Here is a 24,710-nt window from a genome sequence, read left to right on the forward strand (position 1 = left end):
ACAGCAAACGTCTATCCAGAGGCAAACATCCTCATCTGTTCGTACACCCTCTGACGTTGTAACAAAAACAAAAGCACACAAGAGGGCCAGCAAGTTATACAACAAGCGTCGTCATAGGTCAGCAGGGAGTAACCAAACCTTTATTTCGAAACTTTAACTGTGTGCCTCTCCGCAGATGCTGTCAAACCTGCTGACTTTTTCCAGGTATTTTTATTTTTGTTTTAGATTTCCAGCATCTGCAGTTTTTTGCTTTTATCTTTATATCTATCTCTGATACTCATGACATGCCACTCTGCTCTTTAGTACTCTGTCTGCTTACAAGGCACATGGAGGTATATTGTCTAACACTAGAATTCCTCCTGTCAATGATATCAGTGATGAAGTCAGTAAGAGCAGTCAAACCCAACTTCTGAGTAAAATATATGAAATAATTTCACACCTATTTGCACCAGGAAAGCTCGATGAGATTTAACCCTTTACATCATTAATAATACTCCAGCTGAGGCAGGCAGATTTCCTGTGGGGATCAGAAACACGCTGATTCCCTCCTCACCAAGTTATATCCCTTGGGAATGAGACCACATTCAAGTGGAGTTTCAAAAGGCAGAAATCAGAAGCATCAGAAACATGGACTACCTGTGCACAATTCGCTAGCTCCAGTGCAATACCAAATCAGGCCTTGCTATCCCCACAGAATTATCCCCAGGGATGAGCAGGTTTCAGTGCAACACATCCTGCACGTAACCTTGTTCCTGGTGACGATCACAGATTACATTCTAGTTATTTCAGAGGACTTTGCTCAACTCCACCCCCTCCAGCATCAGTTCAATGGGGTAATGTGCCATACAGTATAGATGGGTCAAGATTCAACCCAAGTTAACTGACCTCAACCAGGGCAACAGTGGGGGGGGGGGGGTGTCTATAACAAGCTTCTATGCCCTTTCTGTTAGGAAGGGAGTAATCAGATGTGGTTCCTGTACCCCATTGCGTTCCAGTAAAATAAAAATGTTTTCCCCTCCCCTGTCAGCATTCCAAAAGGACCACTTCCTCTCTGACACCCTGGTCCACTCCTCTATTTCCCCCAACTCCTCATTCCCTTTCCACGGAACCTTCCCATGCAATCCTAGCAGGTATAACATCTGCCCCTTTACCTTCTCCGTCCTCATCATCCAAGGCCCCAAACACTTCTTCCAGGTGAAGCAATGATTTACAGGTGCTTGTTGCAATTTATTCTACTGTATTTGCTGCTCCCAATGCGGCCTCCTCTACACTGGGGAGACCAAATACAGACTGGGTGATCGTTTTGCGGAATACCTTTGTTCTGTCCACAAGCATGGCCCAGACCTTCCTGTCGCTTGCCATTTCAATTCGCCATCTTGCTTTCATGCTCACGTTTCTGTCTTCGGCCTGCTACAATGTTCCGACTCAAACTGAAGGAACAGCACCTCATCTTCCGATTAGACACTTTACAGCCTTCTGGACTCGATATTGAATTCAACAGCTTCAGACCACGAACTCTGTCCTCCATTTTGAATGTTCTCCCTCCAGTACCAGTTTTATCTTGATTTAATGTTTTTGCTGTCAGACAATGCTGACCTTTATCCTGCTATTAACACTCTGAACCAATGCTTTGTCTCTTTAATGCTATTATTACCACACCCTTTGGCTTGTGTTCCATGACATCTTTAACATTTAATCTCCCCTGCCTTCTAACCTATTGCTGACCTTCACTTTTGCTCTACCTGCCCCGCCCCCTTTTTCAACAGCATAAAACCCATCACTTCCCTAGCTTTCTTCAATTCCAAAGAAGAATCACGTTGAGCTCGAAACATGAACTGTTTCTCTCTCCACAGATGCTGCTAGACCCGAATTTTCCAGCACTTTCTATTTTTATTGCTTTCCAGTAACCATTACTAGAATGTACCTGCCACTGCGCGTGCGTGGGTGAGAAAGAGAGCGAGTGAGAAAGCAACTGAGTGGGGATGTACGTGATGCCTCCTGTGGTCGAACTGTCACCATCATTCACTAGGATCTTACCCAAACAATGAGCATGTTACGGAGATGCCAGTGCCCATGGAATCATGCCCAGCATGAATTAATGCATTCAAGAGAGAAGGGTAGAAGAGGATAAAACTGTAGACAGACAAATCTATCAATATGTTGTGGATTTCTCTGACCATTCTTCCTGAAGGTTCTGAACTGCCAAATGAAAAACTATTTGTCTTAACATGTCTTTGCTAATGCCCCTAAATGGTCACTCTTTGTGAATGAAACTCATCGCAGCCAACCTGACCTTGTCCCCAGCCAATATTGGCCTGAGTACACTTAAGCAGGGGGAATCATTTGCTGAGTGGAGGCTGATTTCCCTCCTCTATCTCTTTAATGCAGAATCATTAGTGTTGAATACAGCATCACTGAGGGATTTGTTAATTGTATATCAATTGTATTTAACTATGTACAGGTGGAAGATACTAACTGAGTTGACGTTTCGAGTCCTCATGACCCTTCAGCAAAACTGGTTGAATCCAAGGAGAGGGGTGAAATATAAGCTGGTTTAAGGTGCGGGTTTTGGGTGGGGGGAGAGAGAGAGAAGTGGAGGGGGGTGTGGTTGTAGGGACAAGCAAACAGTGATAGGAGCAGATAATCAAAAGATGTCACAGACAAAAGAACAAAAGAACACATAGGTGTTGAAGTTGGTGATATTATCTAAACGAATGTGCTAATTAAGAATGGATGGTAGGGCACTCAAGGTATAGCTCTAGTGGGGGTGGAGGGGCATAAAAGATTTAAAAATAATGGAAATAGGTGGGAAAAGAAAAATCTATATAAATTATTGGAAAAAACAAAAGGAAGGAGGAAGAAACAGAAAGGGGGTGGGGATGGAGGAGGGAGGTCAAGATCTAAAGTTGTTGAATTCAATATTCAGTCTGGAAGGCTGTAAAGTGCCTAGTCGGAAGATGAGGTGCTGTTCCTCCAGTTTGCATTGGCCTTCACTGGAACAATGCAGAAAGCCAAGGACAGACATGTGGGCAAGAGAGCAGGATGGAGTGTTAAAATGGCAAGCGACAGAGAGATTTGGGTCATTCTTTCAGACAGACTGCAGGTGTTCTGCAAAGCGATTGCCCAGTTTACGTTTGGTCTCTCCAATGTAGAGTAGACCGCATTGGGAGCAACGAATGCAGTAGACTAAGTTGGGGGGAAATGCAAGTGAAATGCTGCTTCACTTGAAAGGAGTGTTTGGGCCCTTGGATGGTGAGGAGAGAGGAAGTGAAGGAGCAGGTGTTGCATCTTTTGCGTGGGCATGGGGACGTGCCATAGGTGGGGGTTGAGGAGTAGGGGGTGATGGAGGAGTGGACCAGGGTGTCCAGGAGGGAACGATCCCTACGGAATGCCGCCGGGGGGGGGTGAAGGGAAGATGTGTTTGGTGGTAGCATCATGCTGGAGTTGGCGGAAATGGCGGAGGGTGATGGGGTGATAAGTGAGGACAAGGGGGACCCTATCATGTTTCTGGGAGGGAGGAGAAGGCGTGAGGGCAGATGCGAGGGAGATGGGCCGGACACAGTTGAGGGTCCTGTCAACGACTGTGGGTGGAAAACCTCGGTTAAGGAAGAAGGAGGACATGTCAGAGGAACTGTTTTTGAAGGTAGCATCATCAGAACAGATGCGACGGAGGAGAACGAACTGAGATAATGGGATGGAGTCCTTACAGGAAGCGGGGTGTGAGGCACCAGAGATTGAGACAGAGAGGTCAAGGAAGGGAAGGGAAGTGTCAGAGATGGACCACATGAAAATGACGAAGGGGTGGAGATTGGAAGCAAAATTAATAAATTTTTCCAAGTCCCGATGAGAGCATGAAGCAGCACCGAAGTAATCATCGATGTACCGGAGGAATAGTTGTGGAAGGGGGCCGGAGTAGGACTGGAACAAGGAATGTTCCACATACTCCATAAAGAGACAGGCATAGCTGGGGCCCTGCTTCCTTTAAGGACTCCATCCCATTCTCTCAGTTCCTTCGCCTCCGTCGCATCTGTTCTGATGATGCTACCTTCAAAAACAGTTCCTCTGACATGTCCTCCTTCTTCCTTAACCAAGGTTTTCCACCCACGGTCGTTGACAGGGCCCTCAACCGTGTCCGGCCCATCTCCCGCGCATCCACCCTCACGCCTTCTCCTCCTTCCCAGAAACATGATAGGGTTCCCCTTGTTGTCACTTATCATCCCACCAGCCTCCGCATTCAAAGGATCATCCTCCGCCATTTCCGCCAACTCCAGCATGATGCTACCACCAAACACATCTTCCCTTCACCCCCCCCCCCAGCGGCATTCCGTGGGGATCGTTCCCTCCGGGACACCCTGGTCTACTCCGTACTCATCCCCTACTCCTCAACCCCCACCTATGGCACATCCCCATGCCCACGCAAAAGATGCAACACCTGCCCCTTCACTTCCTCTCTCCTCACCGTCCAAGGGCCCAAACACTCCTTTCAAGTGAAGCAGCATTTCACTTGCATTTCCCCCAACTTAGTCTACTGCATTCGTTGCTCCCAATGCGGTCTCCTCTAGATTGGAGAGACCAAACATAAACTGGGCGATCGCTTTGCAGAACACCTGCAGTCTGTCCGCAAGAATGACCCAAACCTCCCTGTTGCTTGCCATTTTAACACTCCATCCGGCTCTCTTGCCCACATGTCTGTCCTTGGCTTACTGCATTGTTCCAGTGAAGCCCAACGCAAACTGGAGGAACAGCACCTCATCTTCTGACTAGGCACTTTACAGCCTTCCAGACTGAATATTGAATTCAACAACTTTAGATCTTGACCTCCCTCCTCCATCCCCACCCCCTTTCTGTTTCTTCCTCCTTCCTTTTGTTTTTTCCAATAATTTATATAGATTTTTCTTTTCCCACCTATTTCCATTATTTTTAAATCTTTTATGCCCCTCCACCCCAACTAGAGCTATACCTTGAGTGCCCTACCATCCATTCTTAATTAGCACATTCATTTAGATAATATCACCAACTTCAACACTTCTGTGTTCTTTTGTTCTTTTGTCTGTGACATCTTTTGATTATCTGCTCCTATCACTGCTTGCTTGTCGCTACAACCACACCACCCCCCTCCACTTCTCTCCCCCCACCCAACCCCCATCGCCCACCACCTTAAACCAGCTTATATTTCACCTCTCTCCTTGGATTCAACCAGTTCTGCTGAAGGATCATGAGGACTCGAAACGTCAACTCTTTTCTTCTCCGCCGATGCTGCCAGACATGCTGAGTTTTTCCAGGTAATTCTGTTTTTCTTTTGGATTTCCAGCATCTGCAGTTTTTTGTTTTTATAGGTACTAATTGAGCAAGAGACACTTAATGAAACTACATGTGGTTGCATTAGGAGGTACATACTTGCAATGTTTCACTCTGCAAATAAATGTGAGGCTGAGTAAAGACTGACTCCGGTATCATCCTTCACCAACTGGCTTTCTGGACTACATCAAAACTAAGAAAACACTGACTGAGCCCTTACAAAACCACTTAAGGGCTGCTCCAATCTCATCTGATTGCAAATGCTGGCTCTACAACTCTTATGATAAGATGCTTTAACAACATAATCAGCTGACTGGCATCGGTTTACCAGAATAAATATCAAAACAGCAGCAGTTTCAATGAGGCTTCAGAAGACACAAACCCCTTGGTTAAAGCGAGCTTCTGTCATCAATCCATTAATACTTGAATGTTATATGTGCAGGGGCTTTGTACACTATTGTACCCTATATATGTAACACATATGAAGACAGGTTATAATATATATAAATATGTATAACGTAACTAATACACACAGAGGTATTATATATAGTGCTTACCTCTGCATACCATATATTACTGCCAGACCAACAATAGAATTGCTCGTAGACCATTGAAGGTACGTTATTTTGTAATGTCAGGAGCACATTAACATCAAATATACAATATTTTTGAATATATTAAACCACTTGTGTCAATGTTCAGAGATGAAGATATTATCTCTCTCTCTGCTTAGCAGCTGTTCACTTTTCTCATTAATGTGTGTGTGTGGGTGGTGTGTGAGTATGTATCCATCACAGCACTTGGAAAAAACACCGAAGACAGCAAGAGCATAGAATGTACTCTGCGCAGGATTCAATGTCCATCACCAAGAGTGGCTCAGTAGCACCACTACTGCCCGAGCCCTGAAGGCCATATCTGCCGGACTAGACCTGCACAAGGTGGTCAGAGAACCAACAAGAGGGAGAGATCTACATGATCTAGTTCTTATCAGTTTACCTGTTGCAAATGCATCTGGCCATGACAGCAATGATAGGAATAACCACAGCACAGTCCTAATGGAGATAAAGTCCCATCTTCATACTGAGGATAACCTCCATCATGTTGTGTGGCATCACCACTGTGCCAAATGGGACAGATTCAGGCCAGATCCAGCAGCTCAAAATTAGGCATTCATGAGGAGCTGTGGGCCATCAGCAACAGCAGAATTGTACACAACCACAATCTGCAAAAATCAAGGCCCAATATATCCTTCACTCTACCATTATCAACAAGCCAGGGGACCAATCTTGATTCAACGAGGAGTATAAGACAGCATGTCAAGAGCAGAAAAATGAGATGCCAACCTGGTGAAGCTACAACACAGGGCTACTTGCATGCTAAACAGTGGAAGCAGAATGCTATAGACAGAGTTTGCAAATTCACAGCCAACGGATCAAATCAAAGCTGTGATCAGTACTGGGGTAGATGGGAGTTGTTCCAGTGGTATGGGCTTCACTTGAACCATGTTGGGACCAGTGTCCTGATGAATAGAATATCTAAGGCTGTAGCGAGGGCTTTAAACCAAATAGAGGGAAGAGGATTCTGGAGAGGAGATAAGTAGGTTTACAAAGCAAAGTAATATGGCGGCACTGCAGGGCAGCTGTTTACGTAATGATACCCAGAGCGTGACAGGAAGGGACAGACTGTACAACATAAAAAAGCAAGCAGCAAATAGGATGAAAGGGGAAAAAAATGGTAAAAAGGCAAACTTAATGGCTCTTAAATGCACATAGTTTTCGGAACAAAATAAATGAATTAATGGCACAAGTAGAGGATAATGGATATGATCTTATAGCCATTACGGAGACATGATTACAAGGAGATCAAAGCTGGGAACTAAATATTCAGGGCCATGTGACTTTTCGAAAGGACAGGCATAAAGGAAAGGTTGGTGGGGTAGCTTTGTTAGTACAAGATGGAATAAGTGCGATAGCAAGAAATGATCCTGGATCGAAAGATGCAGAATTCATATGGATGGAGGTAAGAAATAACAAGGGGAAGACAACACTGGTAGTCTATAGGTTCCCTAACTGTATCTATGCTGTCGGACAGAGGACAAATCAGGAAATAACGAGGGCATGTTAAAAAGGCCGTATACTAATCATGGGTGACTTTAATCTTCATGCAGACTGGGAAAAATCAAATTGGCAGAGGTAGCCATGAGTAAGAATTCATAAAGTGTATTTCGGACAGTTTCCTAGAGCAATATGTTGTGGATCCAACCAGGGATCAGGCTATTTTGGATCTGGTAATGTGTAATAATGAGGCAGGTCTAATAAATGATCTCAGAATAAAATATCCCCTAGGAAACAGTGACCATAACATGGTGGAATTTAGTATTCAGTTTGAGAGTGAGAAACTTAGTTCGGAAACAACTGCTAAACCTAAATAAGGGTAATTAGAAAGGAATGAGAGCAGAGTTGGACTGGGGGAAGTAGTTTAACAGAAAAGACGGTTGATGAACAATGGCAGATGTTTAAGAAAATCGTTCATGGCTCACAACAAAGATATATCCCAGTGAGGAAGAAGGATTGTAGGAAGGGGATAAACCAGCCATGGTTAACCAAGGAAGTTAAGGATAGTATCAAAGTGAAAGAAAAAACATACAAAGAGGCAAAGATTATTGGGAGATTGCCAGAGGATTGGGAAAGTTTTAAGAACCAACAGAAGATGACCAAAAAAAAATAAAGAGGGAGAAAATAAACTTTGAGGATAAACTAGCAAGGAATATAAAAATGGGCAGTCAGAGCTTCTTTAAATAAATAAAAAAGAGAGAGGCCAAAGTGAACATAGGCCTCTTAGTGAATGAGGCTGGGAAAATAGTGATGGGGAACCAGGAAATAGCAGAGGAGTTGAATAAATATTTTGCATCAGTCTTCACAGTATAAAGACGCTAATAGCATACCAAAAATACTAAATAATCAAAGGGCAAAGGGGGGGAGGAAATAAATACAATAACTATCACAAGAGAAAAAGTACTAGGGAAACTAATGGGGCTAAAGGCCAATAAGTTACCTGGATCTGATGGGTTGCATCCTAGGATATTAAAGGAAATAGCTGCAGAGATAGTAGATGAGCAGGCAGTAATCTTCCAAGAATCTTTACATTCTGAAAAAGTCCTAGAGGATTGGAAAACTGCCAGTGTAACACCCTTATGCAAAAAGAGAGGGAGACAAAAAACAGGTAACTATAGGCCAGTTAGCTTAACATCTGACACTGGGAAAATGTTGGCATCTATTATAAAGGATGCAATAGCAGAGCATATAGAAATGCATGATATAATCAAGCAGAGTCAGCATGGCTTCATGAAGGGAAAATCATGCCTGACAAATTTATCAGAATTCTTTGAGGAGGTAACAAGCAGGATAGATAAAGGGGAACCAGTAGATGTAACATATTTGGATTTCCAAAAGGCATTCGATAAGGTGCCACACAAAGGCTACTTAATAAGAGCCCATAGTGTTGGGGATAGTATATTAGCTTGGATAGAGGGCTGGCTAACTAATAGAAGACAGAGAGTTCGGATACGGGAGACATTTTCAGGACAGCAACCTGTAACCAGTGGAGTGCCACAGGGATCAGTGCTGGGGCCACAATTCTTTACAATATATATTAATGACTTGGATGAGGGAAATGAATGTATTATAGCCAAGTTTGTGGATGACACAAAAATAGGTGGGAAGGCAAATGGTGAGGATGACACGAGGAGTCTACAGAGGGACATAGACAGGTTAAGTGAGTGGGCATAAACATGGCAGATGGAATATAATGTGGGAAAGTGTGAGGTTATGCACTTTAGCAGGAAGAAAAGAGAAGCTAAATCTTATTTAAATGGAGAAAGACTGCAGAAAGCTGCAGCACCGAGGGATTTGGGGGTCCTCGTGCATGAAAGTTCAGCAGGTAATAGGTAAGGCAAATGGAATGTTGGTCTTTATTTCAAGGGAATGGAGTATAAAAATTGGGAAGTCTTGCTAAAACTATACAAGGCATTAGTTAGACCACACCTAGAATACTGTGAACAGTTTTGGTCCCCTTATCTAAGGAAAGATATACTGGTATTGGAGGCAGTCCAGAGAAGGTTCATTAGGTTGATCCCAGGGATGGAGGGATTTTCTTATGAGGTGGGGTTAAATAAGTTGGGCCTGTGCTCATTGGAGTTTAGAAGAATGAGAGACGACCTTACTGAAACGTATAAAATTCTTAGGGGGCTTGACAGGGTAGATGCTGAGAGGTTGTTTCCACTTGTGGGAGAGTCCAGGCCCAGAGGGCATAATCTCAGATTAAGGGAGCACCCATTTAAAACAGAGATGAGGAGAAATTTCTTCTCTCAGAGGGTAGTCAATCTGTGGAATTCTTTACCGCAGAGGGCAGTAGAGGCTGGGTTGTTAAATATATTCAAGGTTGAGATAGACAGGTTTTTAATCAGTAAGGGAATCAATAGTTATAAGGAAAAGGCAGGAAAGTGGAATTGAAGATTATCAGATCAGCCATGATCTCATTGAATGGCAGAGTAGGCTCGATGGGCTGAATGGCCTACTTCTGCTCGTACACCTTATGATCTTATGGCCTGTGCAGTCCTGGTACACCCAGTCCTGAATGGCAGCGGACAATCAAACAACTCAGTGGAGGAGGAGGCTCCACAAACATCCCTATCCTAAATGATGGGTTGCCCAGCACATCATTGCAAAAGACAAAGCTGGAGCATTTACAACCATCTTCAGCCAGAAGTGTCTAGTAGATGATCCATCTCAGCCTCCTCCTGAGGCTCCCAGCATCACAAGTGCAAGTCTTCAGCCAATTTGATTCGGTCCACATCATATCAAGAAATGGCTGAACATACTGAACAAAGCAAAGGCTATGGGTCCTGACAACATTCCCGCAACAGTACTAAAGGCTTGTGCTCCAGGACAAGCCATGCTCCAAGTCAAGCTGTTCCAGTACAGTTACAACACTGGCAATTACCTGACAATGTGAAAAACTGTCTTATTCACAAAAAGCAGGACAAATTCAATCTGTATAATTAACGCACCATCAAACTATTCTCAACCATCAGCAAGTGTTATTGGCAGTGCTATCAAGCACTTACTCATCAATTCTCAGTTTGGGCTCCACCAATGCCACTCGTCTCCAGATCTCATTGCATCTTTCTTTTGTCAATCACTCTAAATCAGTGTTCTCTGGTTCTCGAACCTTCCACCAACGGGAACATTTTCTCCCTATCCACTCTGCGCAGACCCCTCATGATTTTGAATACCTCTATCAAATCTCCTTTCAACGTTCTCCTCTCCAAGAACAATCTGTTTCTCCAGTCTACCTACCTACAGTTGTCGGAGGCCAGTCATCTCAGCCCCAGGACATCACTGCAGGTGTTCCTCAGGGTAGTGTCCTCAGACCCAACCATCTTTAGCTGCTTCATCAATAATCTTCCTTCCATCACAAGCTCAGAAGTCAAGATGTTTGCTGATGATTGCACAATGATCAGCATCACTTGTAACTCCTCAGGTTCAGAAGCAATCCTGCATGCAGCAAGACCTGGGCAACGTTCAGACTTGGGCTGATAAGTGGCAAGTAACATTCATGCCACACAACTGCCAGGCAATAATGCCACTGGCAACAAGAGAGAATCTAATCAGTTCTGCTTGGTGTTCTATGGTATTATCATTGCTGAATCCTCCACCATCAACAGTCTGTGGTTACCATTTACCAGAAACTGAACTGGACTAGCCTTATAAATATCATGGCTACAAGAGCAGGTCAGAGATTGGGAATGTTGTGGCGAGTAACTCATCACCTAACTCCCCAAAGCCTGACCACCATCTACAAGGCACAAGTCAGGAGTGTGATGGAAATCTCTCCACTTGCTTGGATAATTGCAGCTCCAACAACACTCAAGCTCAACACCATCCAGCCTGCTTGATCAGCACCCCATCTACCACATTCACTCCATCCATCACCAGCACAACAATGTGCCCACAAGGTGCACTGCAACAACCTGCTAAGGCTCTTTCAATAGCACCTTCCAAGCTCGTAACCTCTACCACTTAGATATGTCTTTCACCGTAGGATAATCTATTCTGTTAAATCTTCCCACTTAAGTCAGATTGGGTCATGAAGCACAAATCTGACTGACTCAAACAGAACCCACAAATCGCTTAAGATAGCTGAACTAAATTCAAACCTTTCAACACTGATATGCCTTAAACTGAAATACATGTCACAAACACCAGTGTACAGCAGCTACTCTCATGTGTAATTAGCAACTGCTTCACAGAAAAATCATTAAAGATCTTTTCTTTCTCTCTCTAGAGTATGGCACTTGGAGGCATCAGCCAGGAGGCTTCCACCACAGCATCAGGGAAGGTGGAATCCTAACAACCACTGGAGCTTGATGATTTTTTAGGGTCACATTATGTTATCGATCGCCTGCGTATTTCAGGAGGCCTGGAAGGTAAGGTGGAGTGGGAATGGGGGGAGATGGTGCTGCAGACCTCAAATGACCACAGCAGAACAAGGCCATTAGCTGTATGTCTGGAAGCAAAGTTGGCAATTTTTAAAAAGATTTTTATCCTCAATATCATAGAATCATAAAGCACAGAAGGAGCTCATTCAATCTACTGGGCCTGTGCCTGCTCTGTAAGATCTATCTAATTAGTCCTGCTTGCCCAATTTTGTCCCATCGTCCTGCAACCAAATGCTCTTCCCTGCCTAATGTTTCTAAGGCCAGCGCAGGATGGAATGGCTGTCACTGGTATAATTAAATTAAGGTCAGGCTCCTTTTTTTTTGCAGGCCTCTCCTTCTGTCAGGATAGATGCAACCGAAAACTAATGGTGACAAATATTTTACACACCCCGCTTGTACAAAATCAGAGAATTGCTACGGTGCAGGAGGTGGCCATTCGGCCCATCGTGTCTGCACCAGCTCTCCAAATGAGCATCATGACTTAGTGCCATTCGCCTGCCTCTTCTTCATACCCTTGCACATTTTTCCCATTCAAATAATCATCTATTGCCCTCATGAATACCTCGAATGAACCTGCCTCCACCAAACTTCCAGGCAGTGCATTCCAGACTTGAACCACTTGCTGTAAGTTTTTTTCTCACATCATATTTGCTTCTTTTGCAAATCACTTTAAATCTGTGCCCCTTCATTCTCAACCCCCTGATGAGCAGGAATAGTTTCTCCCTATCTACTCTATCCAGCCCCTCATGATTTTGAACACCTCTATCAAATCTCCTCTTAGCCTTCTCCTCTCCAAGGAGAACAGTCCCAACCTCTCCAATCTATTTTCATAACTCAAGTTTCTCATCCCTGGAACTTCTTCTGCACTCTCTCCAATGTGATCACATCTTTCCTATAAAGTGGCTACCAGAACTGTACACAATACTCCAGCTGAGGTCTAACAAGCGTCTTATATAAGTTCAGCATAAGCTCCCTGCTCTTGTATTCTATGCCCCTATTAAAAAAGCTCAGGACACTATATGCTTTATTAACTGCTCTCTCCACCTGCCCTGTCACCTTCAATGATCTATGCACATATTCACCCAGGTCTCTACACCTGCACATCCTTGAATTGTACCCCTTATCTTATATTGTCTCCCTTTGTTCTTCCTACCAAAATGCACCACCTCACACTTCTTCCCATTGAACTTCATCTGCCACCTATCTCTCACTCTACTGACTTGTCCATGTCCTTTTTAAATTCTACACTGTCCTCCTTACAGTTTGCAATGCTTCCAAGTTTTGTATCATCCGCAAACTTTGAAATTGTCCCCTGCACACCAGGATCAAGATCATTAATTTATATCAGGAAAGGCATGGTCCTAATACCGATCCCTGGGGAACTCCACTACAAACACTCCTCCAGCCCAAAAAATATCCATTCACTATTACCCTCTGTTTCCTATTACTCTGCCAATTTTGTATCCACGTTGCTACTGTCCCTTTTATTCCATGAGTAATAACTTTTCTCACAAATCTGTTGTGTGGCACTGTATCGAATATCTTTTGAAAGTCCATGTGCACCACATCAACAGAAACACGGAAACTCAGAGGATGTGAAGCACAGCTGGGTTTTCTCAGTCAGAGTCCAGCCTTTATTCTGAAAGGGTTTTTGTTGGGATCAAGTTCAAACAGTATCCTGCAGACTGAGGTATGAAACATGATAAATATGACACTCAGGAGGGGGTCATTATGATTTTGGGTGAGCACATAAAATATGCAATAATGAATCAGCTGCCTGTTATACATCCTTCCTGAATTTCAATTTCATTGACTTGAAATTTGGGAAAGTATAAAATGGTCAGCTGAATCGATTTGGCTTATTTTACTATATCTCGCCAAGTCAAAATGACACCTCATGGTTTTGCTTTTTTCAAACACTCCGTGTGTGGAGAGATAGAATTCCTTTGCAGTTTCACCATAGACAACAGGGACATTCTATACTGGCACAACTCAAACAGCTGAAGTACAGCCAACAGCCTACAGCCACTGGATCCAATCCTGGTTCCCCGTACAACAGCTTCACCAACAAAGACATGACATCAGCGGTCATCCCCACGAATGTCACGGTTACACTATCAGAAAGAGCGTAGCTGCATCAGAAGCAAAGGTGAGCGTCTCTTCCTACCTGAGCCTTGAGAACCTGATTTTTGGACAGCAGACGAACTCTGAGCCTTGGTGACTGCATGTACCGGCTGAGCAACGATGGTTCCACTCGCTCCGCTCACCACGGCCTTCGCCACCCCCTGAGCCACAATCTGCTTCTGTCCGACGGCCCGGGCAACGGTGGTGCCTGGTTTGGCAACAATTATCTGCCCACCGCTGAGTGCCACCGCCTGCTTCACCACTGGCTGCAAGGCTGAACCTACTGGAATCCCAACCACCTGTGGGCAAGCAAACGTACTGTATTACTAAACCAACTGAACCTGTTGGGCAATGGTAATTTAAAACTGGATAATTTATTTGTGTTAAATAGGGGTGGGAATACTGGAGGTCAGACATATAAAATACAAAAGCAATAAGTTAAATTAGAGATGGGAAGTATTACTAGTCACAGAGAGTAGCTGACTTCTCAATCAGATTACCTGTCTTTCTAAAAGGGAGCTGGGTGAGTTCCTAAGAGCAGAAGACACCTCAAGCTGTTGAGGTCGGTGAGGGCTAGCTTTGATTATTGCTCTGAGTTGCTTGATTGCTTCTGGACTTCAAGAAGAATTTCCCAGATTTTTCCCTAAATTGGCCTTGGGATGTTTTTTCCTGTTTTCTCTGCCTCCCAGAAGATTAAGAAATTAGGGGAGAGGTTCAGTGGTGTAAGGAACTGCACAATTTATGGAAGAGGGAGGAAGGGTACAGGATGATCAGTTGGAACCGTTTCCTGTCCTTTCTCTTTGTCTGCTTTAATTTACCCTCTTCTCTCATCTCCTGAAGGCTGACTCTTGTTGGGGTACTGGCTCCACAGGTGCCAAGCAGCTTCGAGTGCCTTGCCCAGAAATGCTATTTTTGATGTATAAACCTACATTGATTTTCAGCAGCCCAATACACCAGAGGTCATCAGAGCTCAACCTGATTCAATCCTCACCTGCATCTATGTATGTGCATTTTCCAGCTGGGGAGGTCACTGGATAGCGCTCTGGAATAGGAATCTCAGCTAACCTTATCTTTGAAGAAATGCAGATTGTGTACTAGGTCACCAAAATGAGGGTCTTTTAGCTATCAAACCACCAGCCAAGTCTCAAGGCTGCATACTGATCCACATGTGGGCCTTGATTTTATTGGAAGCCTATTTTGGAATTGCACCCATTTACAAGTGTGACATATTACTTTCAGTTCCGCACATGACACCTGATGTCTAACATCAGCAGGGAAACAGCCTCTAAGCTGCAGAGTTCCTGAGTGCATTCAGTGTCAGTGATGACACCGCTCTGTGATAACCTAGCTTTGCTGTTGCAATGCGCATCAGGCTTTCTCTGTGGCCTGCTCGTCGTTGGTCCGTGAAAAGTCACCTCCGAGACTTACCTTAGTCTGGGTGGCTCCTGGCCCAAGTGCACTGCTGTGTTTCTGGGGGGAGACTGCAATCACCTGGCCGCCCTTCACAGTCACAAACTGCTGCACAGCCTGCTGTGTGGACACTGCTGTGACCCCCGACTGCTGGCCCACTGCTTCTCCTGGTTCCTGTTTAATGATGACCTACAAAGGACAACCAGAAATTTTTTATTTAATTGTGTGGTGACAGCTCTCAGGAACACAAAGCAAGGCATGTGTTTTAACTATTGCTAATAAACTTCCAGTACACCTGCTTTCTAGAGTATATCAATTTTAGTTCATTTTAGCCCCTTACCTTCTCATCACCCCTCTCCAACCCAGCATCAGTTATGTCACCCCTCTCAAAGCGTCCAATGAACAGACAGGTGTTGAGAGAAAAGACTGTAATGCTCAATATAATTCATAATGTCCAGCAATTCAATTCCTGTAGCTCAACTGTTAATGACTATTGTACTGCTGGTTGAAAAGAAAGAAATTGCATTTAAAAAGCACCTTTTACGTCCTCAGGGTGTCCCCAAATGCTTCACAGCCAAGGAATTACTTTTGAAGTGTAGACACTGTCATTGCGTAGGCAAACACAGCAGCAACAAGATCCCACAGTAATGAGATAAACACTCCGTTATTTTGTTTTTGGTTGTTCTGCTTACAGATGAATGTTGCCCAGGATACTGGGAAAAAACTTTGCTCTTCAAACAGTGGCATGGGATATGAACATGCAAATATGCGAATTTGAACCAGTAGGTCACTTGGACATCTAGACTGCTCTACCATTCAATAAGATGATGGCTGATCTGATTGTAACTGCCTGCCTACCCCCAATAACTTTTCACCCCCTTGTTAATCAAGAATCTATCGAGCTCTGCCTTAAAAATACTCAAAGACTCTGCTTCCACCACCTTTTGAGGAAAGGAGTGCCAAAGACTCTCTACCCTCAGAGAAAAAAATTCTCAACTCTGTCTTATATGGGCAAACCCTTATTTTTAAACAGAGACTTCCTGGACAGATAGACCAGGCCTCAGTTTAGTACCTTATCCAAATGATGACACTTTAAGCAGTGCAACAATTGGTCCTGCACTGAATTGCCAGCCTGGACTTTGTACTCAGAATCGGGACTTGAACCCATGACCCTTCTGACACAGGGGCAACACTGCTACTTCTATGCCACAAAGTTGACACTGGCCTATTCTTGTGTGTTAGTATTGAACATGGCCGGGCTAGTTCAATGAGTGAAGTTCAATTACATGGTCCATTTTCAAAATACATTTTATTTTAAACAGGAAGCACCAGAAAAATATGAAAGTATTGCAGCTGAGAAAAATGGCCAAAATAAAAAATACAAACCAGAAATGTCACTATACATGTGAAGCTGGGCAAAGGAAAATGGAAAAGCATAATAGATGTGAAAGGATTTTGAAACAGTAAGTCCTCTCCTCCCATGAGTGACTGACAAATATTGTCTGGTGAGTGTACATTATTTTGATGCACACCCCCAGTTGTCCCATTGTAAAGGTTAAGTTTGTAATTACTCTGTTGCATCAAAATAAAACACACACTCTCGCCTCTGAGTCAGAAAGTTGTGGATTCCAGCCCCATTCCAGAGAGTTGAACATAGAACTCCAGTGCAGTACTGAGGAAGCACTGCTCTGTTGGAAGGGTGGTCTTTTAGGTAAGACATTAAACTGAGGTCCCACCTATTCTCTCAGGCAGGCGTAAAATGTCCTGTAACACTATTTCGAAGGAGATCGGTCAGTATCCTGGCCAATCAGGATTATATGTATTATATATAATACATATTATATAATATATATATAAATATAAATATGTAAAATACATATAAAAACACATATAATTATCCCATTCCTCACCCATTGCCACTAAAATGGATTATTTGGTCATTATCGCATAGTTGTTTGTGGCATCTTGCTGTGTGCAAATGGGCTGCCATGTTTCCAACACTCCAACACTTCAAAAGTGCTGCATTGGCAGTTTTGGGGTGTCCTAAGGTCATGAAGGCACTATATAAATACAATTCTGTTCTTTCTTACCATAAGCAAGCCCAAAGCTACCAGTTACAATGGATACCACAAACAACACGTTTCCATGTAGAGGGCAGAATTACCTTGTTGGCCTGGAGGATACAGGTCTACTACAATTCAATAATGGAACAACAGTCCTTCCCCATTTAGGTATGAACTCACTTTTGCCTCACTCCTGACACTGTAAGCTCCAAAACCAAAGTTCCTACCCACAGACTGAGTTAATTATGGGAATTCATGCCTGAGCCTAGCAGGTCAAAGTCCCGAGGTCTGATCCTGAGCCTGTGCAGAGGTGAATGATCTTAACTGCTATTACAGTAGGAGCATTATAATTGGCATCAGCATGGATTAGAATCAGTCACAATCCCTAATCCTGGGCAAAAACTATGCATGAATGTAGTCATCTGGTGAGGGCTGTGGAGCCTCCCAACAGTTACTATCTACTTTCACTCCCAAAGAATCGGCATCTGGATGAGGCACCTGGGACAGAGTGGGAGATGTGCAGTGATGCAGAGAATCTAGAAGCTATGAGGGCCAAGAGAGTCGCCATTGGAATAAAACTGGTATCAAAATTAAAGGCCTTGTGGCACAGTGGTAGCATCCCTACCTCTGGGCCAAAAGATCCAGGTTCAAGCCCCACTTCAGAACTTACCACCTGACTTCGGGTGCATTGGAAGGTGCGTTCATAGCTTGACTAAAAGGCAGATTATCAGCATCTAAATCCTTCCATTACACCTGTAGGCAGGTGGTAAGAGTGGGAGTTTCCCGAGCAGCCATACTACTGCAGAAGGCAACGGCAAACCACTGAAGTATTTTGCCAAGCATAATCATTTGCCAATCATGCAATGGAAATCCATGGTTGCCAGTGACCTCTTAGGACATGGTATCTGAAGGAGGAAGAGGGTTAAAATTGAAAGAGGGAACAAAGATAATGCCAAATTCAATTAAGACAGACTCTACTCATCACTACAAGGATATAACAGTTCAAGGAGAGGGCCCACTACCAACTTCTCAAGGATGGGCAATAGGTGCCTCGTTTCACTTACATCCCCAGAACCAAAGAAAAAGGAACAGGCCCAAATAAATAGAAAAGAAAAACTGGAAATAAGAAACAATAGGAACTCTTCAAATAGAAGATGATTTATAGTACAACACTGGTCTTATTCCCACCAGAAATGAAGGTGCAACAAAAGCTGGAGTTTCTTGGTTCAACACGAAATTAAAAATTAAATTAGAACTTCAAAAAGGGCTAAGTGGCAAGGTTGGGGCTAGTGATATGCAAAAAAAAAATCAAGCCAGGAACAGAAAATTTAGAAGCAAAAATGGTTAGGAAGACAAAGAAGGGGAGGAAGAAAGGCTGACAATAAATAACATTTCAGGAAACAATGAAAGAATTTATAAACACAGAGAAAAAGAATAATTAAAGAAAGGGGAGCAATGATTGGAGATGAAAAAGTAAATGGATAATCATAAAAAAAGGAACGTGACAATCAGAGATGAAAAAGAAAATCTTACGGTGGATGAAGGAATGTGGGAGTTTCCAGATGAGTCCTTTGCCTTGGTTTTCACTGAAGATTGTGGTGATGGGAATGAAAGGGCACAGGAGGACAGGGTTAGCCATTCAGATAGAACTGCCAGTTAGGGAGCAGTACTGAACAAAAGGTGGAACCCAAACTCGAAAAATGAGGTAGCGACAGCATGTGTCAAAGAATGCTATGGAAAATCAAAGAGAAATTAGCTGGGGTTCTGACCACAATCTTTCAAACATCTTTACCTAGCGGAAGAGAGAAAGGAAAAAAACTATAGGCCATGGAGCCTAATTCAGCAGTGGGTAAGCTGCTAGAGGTCAGAATATGGAATATGTAATACTCAATGAGAATGGCGAGGTTCAATAAAGGACAGCCAGCTTGAATTTACAAAAAGGCAATTTGTGCCTGACAAATTTTAAAGCATTCCTTGAAGAATACTGGAATTCACTGATAAAGTAAAGACAGTGATTTTTGGCATGAATTTTTACTGGAATTAGCCAGACCTCTGTTGTAAATCCGGCAGGAATCCCTTGAAAGAGATTATCCCGGTTATGCCAAGTCCACAGGAGTATTTCAGGAGTACCCAGTTGGCTTAGTAAGAAGTTTACCCTTTATAAGGAAAATGGCGCTAAGGAGGCAGGGTTTCCTGTTTCTTCCTAATTTATTCCAGGAAGCAAGTCCACTGGGATAATATTCTCATGGGCAAGGCAAAGTGGGCGGAACCCTGGACATCACCTTGCTCCAGAAGGTGGGAAGATGGACTGACTGGCAGGCAGGTACTGGAGGTGTGGCCGGAAACAAAGTACGCTCCTGCTGTCTGCACAAAATGTCATCCAGCTGAAGGGCAAGGGTTTGGTGTGGAATTGATGCCCATGGAACAATGTGTCTTTTCAAAAGGCCACTGATAAATTGCCGCACAGGAGGTTTATTGATTATATAAAGGTATATAACAGTAAAGGAAGAGCTGCAGCATGGACTGAAAGCTGGCTGAAGGAGAGATTGCCGATTGATGCCTGTTCCCTAGACTGGAAGGATGTTAACACTGGTTTTCTCCTGGGGTCAGTGTTATGACTACTGTTGCTCTTGTTTCAAAGAGCTGTATGAGCAATCTGGACTCAGGAGAAGAATATCAAAACCTGCACACAACTGAAAAGTAGGGAACATGTTAACTGTGAAGATGGGTCAGTGAATTGGACAGAACGACACCAGGTGAAATGTAGAATGAGAGTTCAAATTGCTCAGGTTATGTTTATGGAGCTAAAGGCCAATAAGTCCCCTGGACCTGATGGGTTGCATTCTAGGATATTAAAGGAAGTAGCTACAGAGATAGTGGATGCACTGGTAGTAATCTTCCAAGAATCCTTAGATTCTGGAAAAGTCCCAGGGGGTTGGAGAATTGGCAATATAACATCCTTTTTTAATAAGGGAGACAAAAACCAGGTAACTATAGGCCAGTTAGCTTAACATCTGTCATTGGGAAAATGTTGGAGTCTACTATAAAGGATGTAATAGCAGGACATTTAGAAATACATAATCTAATCAAGCAGAGTCAGCATCAATTCATGAAGGGGACATCATGCCAACAAATTTATTAGAATTCTTTGAGGAGGTAACAAGCAGGGTAGATAAAGGAGAACCAGTAGGCACACTATATTTGGATTTCCAAAAGGCATTCGATAAGGCTATTTAATAACAAAAGAGCCCATGGTTTTGGGGGTAGTATATTAGCATGGATATAGGATTGGCTAACTAATAGAAAAGAGAGAGTTGGGGGAAGGGGGGCATTTTCAGGGTGGTCAACCTGTAACTAGTGGAGTGCCACAAGGATCAGTGCTGGGGCCTCAATTATTTACAATATATATTAATGACTTAGATGAGGGAATTTTGCACATGACACAAAAATAGGTGGGAAGGCAAGTGGTGAGGATGACACAAGGAGTCTACAGAGGGATACAGACAGGTTAAGTGAGTGGTCAAAAACTTGGCAGACGAAATATAATGTGGGAAAATGTGAGGTAATGCACTTTGGCAGGATAAATAGAGGAATATCATTTAAATGGAGAAAGACTGCAGAAGGCTGCAGCTCGGAGGGATTTGGGAGTCCTTGTGCATGAATCCCAAAAAGCTAACATACAAGTTCAATAGGTAATAGGGAAGGCAAATGGAATGTTGGTCTTTATTTTTTTTTATTAATTCACAGGATGTGGGCTTCGCTGGCTGGGCCAGCATTTATTGCCCATATCTAGTTGCCCTTGAGAAGGTGGTGGTGAGCTGCCTTCTTGAACTGCTGTAGTCCATGTGGTCTAGGTACACCCAGTGTTGTTAGGAAGGGAGTTCCAGGATTTTGACCCAGCAACAGTGAAGGAACAGCAATATATTTACAAGTCAGGATGGTGAGTGACTTGGAGGGGAACTTCCATGGAGTTCCCATCTATCTACTGCCCTTGTCCTTGTAGATGCTAATGGTCATAGGTTTGGAAATGATGGGGTGCCAATCAAGCAGCCTGCTTTGTCCTGGATGGTGTCAAATTCTTGAGTGCTGTTGGAGCTGCACTCATCCAGCCAAGTGGGGAGTACTCCTTCACACACCTGACTTGTGCCTTGTAGATGGTAGACAGGGTTTGGGGAGTCAGGAGGTGGGTTACTCCTCGCACGATTCCTAGCCTCTGATCTGCTCTAGTAGCCACAGTATTTATATGGCTAGTCCAAATGATTTTCTGTCAATGGTAACCCCCAGGATGTTCATAGTGGGGGATTCAATGATGGTAATGCCATTGAATATCAAGGGGCGATGGTTGGATTCTCTCTTGTTGGAGATGGTCATTGCCTGACACTTATGTGGCACAAATGTTACTTGACAGCCCAAACCTGGATATTGTCCAGGTCTTGCTGCATTTGGATATGGACTCTTCAGTATCTGAGGAGTCGCGAATGGTGCTGAACATTATGCAATCATCAGCAAGCATCCCCACTTCTGACCTTAGGATGGAAAGAAGGTCATTGATGAAGCAGCTGAAGGTGGTTGGACCGGGGACACTACCCTGAGGAACTCCTGCAGTGATGTCCAGGAGCTGAGATGGCTAGCCTCCAACAACCAAAACCATCTTCCTTTGTGCTAGGTATGACTCCAACCAGCAGAGAGTTTTCCCCGATTTCCAGTGACTCCAGTTTTGCTAGGACTCCTTGATGCCACACTCGGTCAAATGTGGGCTTGACGTCAAGGGCATTTACTCTCACCTCACCTCGGGAGTTCAGCTCTTTTGTCCACGTTTGAACCAAGGCTATAATGAGGTCAGGAGCTGAGTGGCCCTGGCGCAGCCCAAACTGGGCATCAGTGAGCAGATTATTGCTAAGCCACTTGATAGCACTGTTGATAAGCCCTTCCATTACTTTACAGATGATCGAGAGTAGACTGATGGAACAGTAATTGGCCGGGTTGGATTTGTCCTGCTTTTTGTGTACAGAACATACTGGGCAATTTTTCACATAGCCGGTAGATGCCAGTGTTGTAGCTGTACTGGAACAGCTTGGCTAGGGGCACAGCAAGTTCTGGAGCACAAGTCTCGCTAAAACTATAGAAGGCATTAGACCACACCTAGAATACTGTGAACAATTTTGGTCCCCTGACTTAAGGAAAGATATACTGGCATTGGAGGCAGTCCAGAGAAGGTTCACTAGGTTGATCCCTGGTATGGAGGGATTTTCTTATGAAGAGAGATTGAATGGATTGGAATTTAGAAGAAAAAGAGGTGACCTTATTGAAACATATAAGATTCTTAGGGGGCTTGACAGTGTAGATGCTGAGAGGTTGTTTTCCCTCGTGAGTCTAGGACCAGAGGGCATAATCTCAGAGTAAGGGGGCGCCCATTTAAAACAGAGGTGAGGAGGAATTTCTTCTCTCAGAGGGTAGTCAATCTGTGGAATTCTTTACCGCAGAGGGCTGTAGAGGCTGGGTCGTTAGGTATATTCAAGGCTGAGATAGACAGATTTTTAATCAGTAAGGGAATCAAGGGTTATGGGGAAAAGGCAGGAAAGTGGAGTTGAGGATTATCAGGTCAGCCATGATCTCATTGAATGGCGGAACAGACTCAACAGGCCGAATGGCCTACTTTTACTCCTGCTTCTTATAGTCTTATGGACTTCCACTTTGGTTGAATGCGAATCGCTTTGCTTTTGTGTTTGTCAGTTTTGGCTTTCCATCACATAGGTTCCATTGCTACCAAACCCCACAAGGTGGAGCTGCCACGCTTGCAGCTGTACAGATAAATATTGGCCAGGATACTGAGCTTCCATCCTCCACGTGGACTTTCATACTGACTCGTTTTCAAAACATAAACATGCATGTTAACCTTTCAAGTGCCAGATCTCCTTTCCATCTCCAAAGAGAGAATAACATTTGCTCAGGCACCTTAGGTGCATCAGTTGCTAAAACGGTGGACCCAGTAATATCTGTGAGAGTTCCCCAATTTCCCACTGTTATCTATGATAGAAACTTTGTAGAAATGAGCATAAATACTCCAACTTATTGCCTTTTCTCTGAGGCTTCTGTGGACATTGTACAGAGGTTGTAGCTGGAATGGAGAATCAAAACATAAATTCTCAAAGTTCCTGCCACCCTGTCTTGTACTAAACCTTGTCAGGCATCTAGTGTTAGCTTGGCTCAGTTGGGTAGCACTCTCCTATATGTCAGGGCTCTTGGGTTCAAAAAGATAAAAACAAAAAGTGCTGGAAATCCAAAACAAAAACAGAATTACCTGGAAAAACTCAGCAGGTCTGGCAGCATCGGCGGAGAAGAAAAGAGTTGACGTTTCGAGTCCTCATGACCCTTTCTCTTGGGTTCAAATCCCACTCCAGAGTTTGACCACAACATCTAGGTTGACAATCTATTGCAGTGCTGAGGGAGTGCTGCACTGTCAGTGGTGCTGCACTTTTGATGAGACAATAAACCAAGGTTCTGTCTGCCCTCTCATGTGGATGTAAAAGATCCCATGGTACCATTTCAAAGACGAGCAGGGGAGTTCTCGCTGGTATCCTGGCAAATATTAATCCCTCAATCAACATCACTATGATCATTTGTCTCATCGTTGTTTGTGTTGTGCACACATTAGCTATCACACTTTCTACAGTGACTATGCTTCAAATATTTTACTTAATAGAGATGTATGAGGTCATGACATGCATATAAATGCAAGTTCATTTTTCACTTTATTTACAGAGGAAGGTCCGAGTTAATGTAGCATCGCTGGAGTAGGCTGTTCAGTCCCTCGAGCCTATTCTACCATTCAATCGCTGGCCTGTACCTCAACTCCATTTACCAACTTTGATTTGTATCCCTCATTACCCTCACAAAAAAATCCATTAATATCAGTCTCGAAAATTACAATCAACCCAGGGCCTTTTGTATGGGGTGACTCTCAGATATCAGTGTGTTTTCTAATATTACTCCGAAATGGCCCGATTCTAATTGTAAAATTGTGCCTTGTTCTGGAAGCATTCTGAAGTGACAAAAATCAGTATTGTATAATGTGCTGAAGGTTTAGAATCTTAACGCCTTGACCCAGGAGAGCAGCTGTGCCAAGCAGGAACTGGATAGCACAGAGGCAGTCAGCATGCCAACACATCATTATATTGTTAGTTCATAGGTCATACATTTAGGTGCAGATTTACACCAGAATTGTTGCTGAAGTTCAGGATCACTCATGGCTTTTTGATTTATTCCAGTTTTTTTTCTCTTTATCCTTTCATGGGATATGGGCATCACTGGCAAAG

At 43.7% G+C, this 24,710-nt stretch overlaps 1 protein-coding gene across 3 annotated transcripts in view; it reads right to left on the bottom strand.

Annotated features, from left to right (window-relative positions):
• Positions 1-24,710, bottom strand: part of yeats2 (YEATS domain containing 2) — a 135,040-nt gene that overhangs the window by 54,203 nt on the left and 56,127 nt on the right. For all 3 annotated transcript variants that reach the window (XM_041182852.1, XM_041182851.1, XM_041182850.1), the window contains 2 exons: positions 15,350-15,520; positions 13,965-14,220 (listed from right to left, as the gene is read on the bottom strand). In XM_041182852.1, coding sequence (XP_041038786.1) covers positions 13,965-14,220; positions 15,350-15,520 — 427 coding nt within the window. The remainder of the gene's footprint in view (positions 1-13,964; positions 14,221-15,349; positions 15,521-24,710) is intronic.

Source organism: Carcharodon carcharias, chromosome 2 (assembly GCF_017639515.1).
Source record: "Carcharodon carcharias isolate sCarCar2 chromosome 2, sCarCar2.pri, whole genome shotgun sequence".
NCBI lineage: Eukaryota > Metazoa > Chordata > Chondrichthyes > Lamniformes > Lamnidae > Carcharodon > Carcharodon carcharias.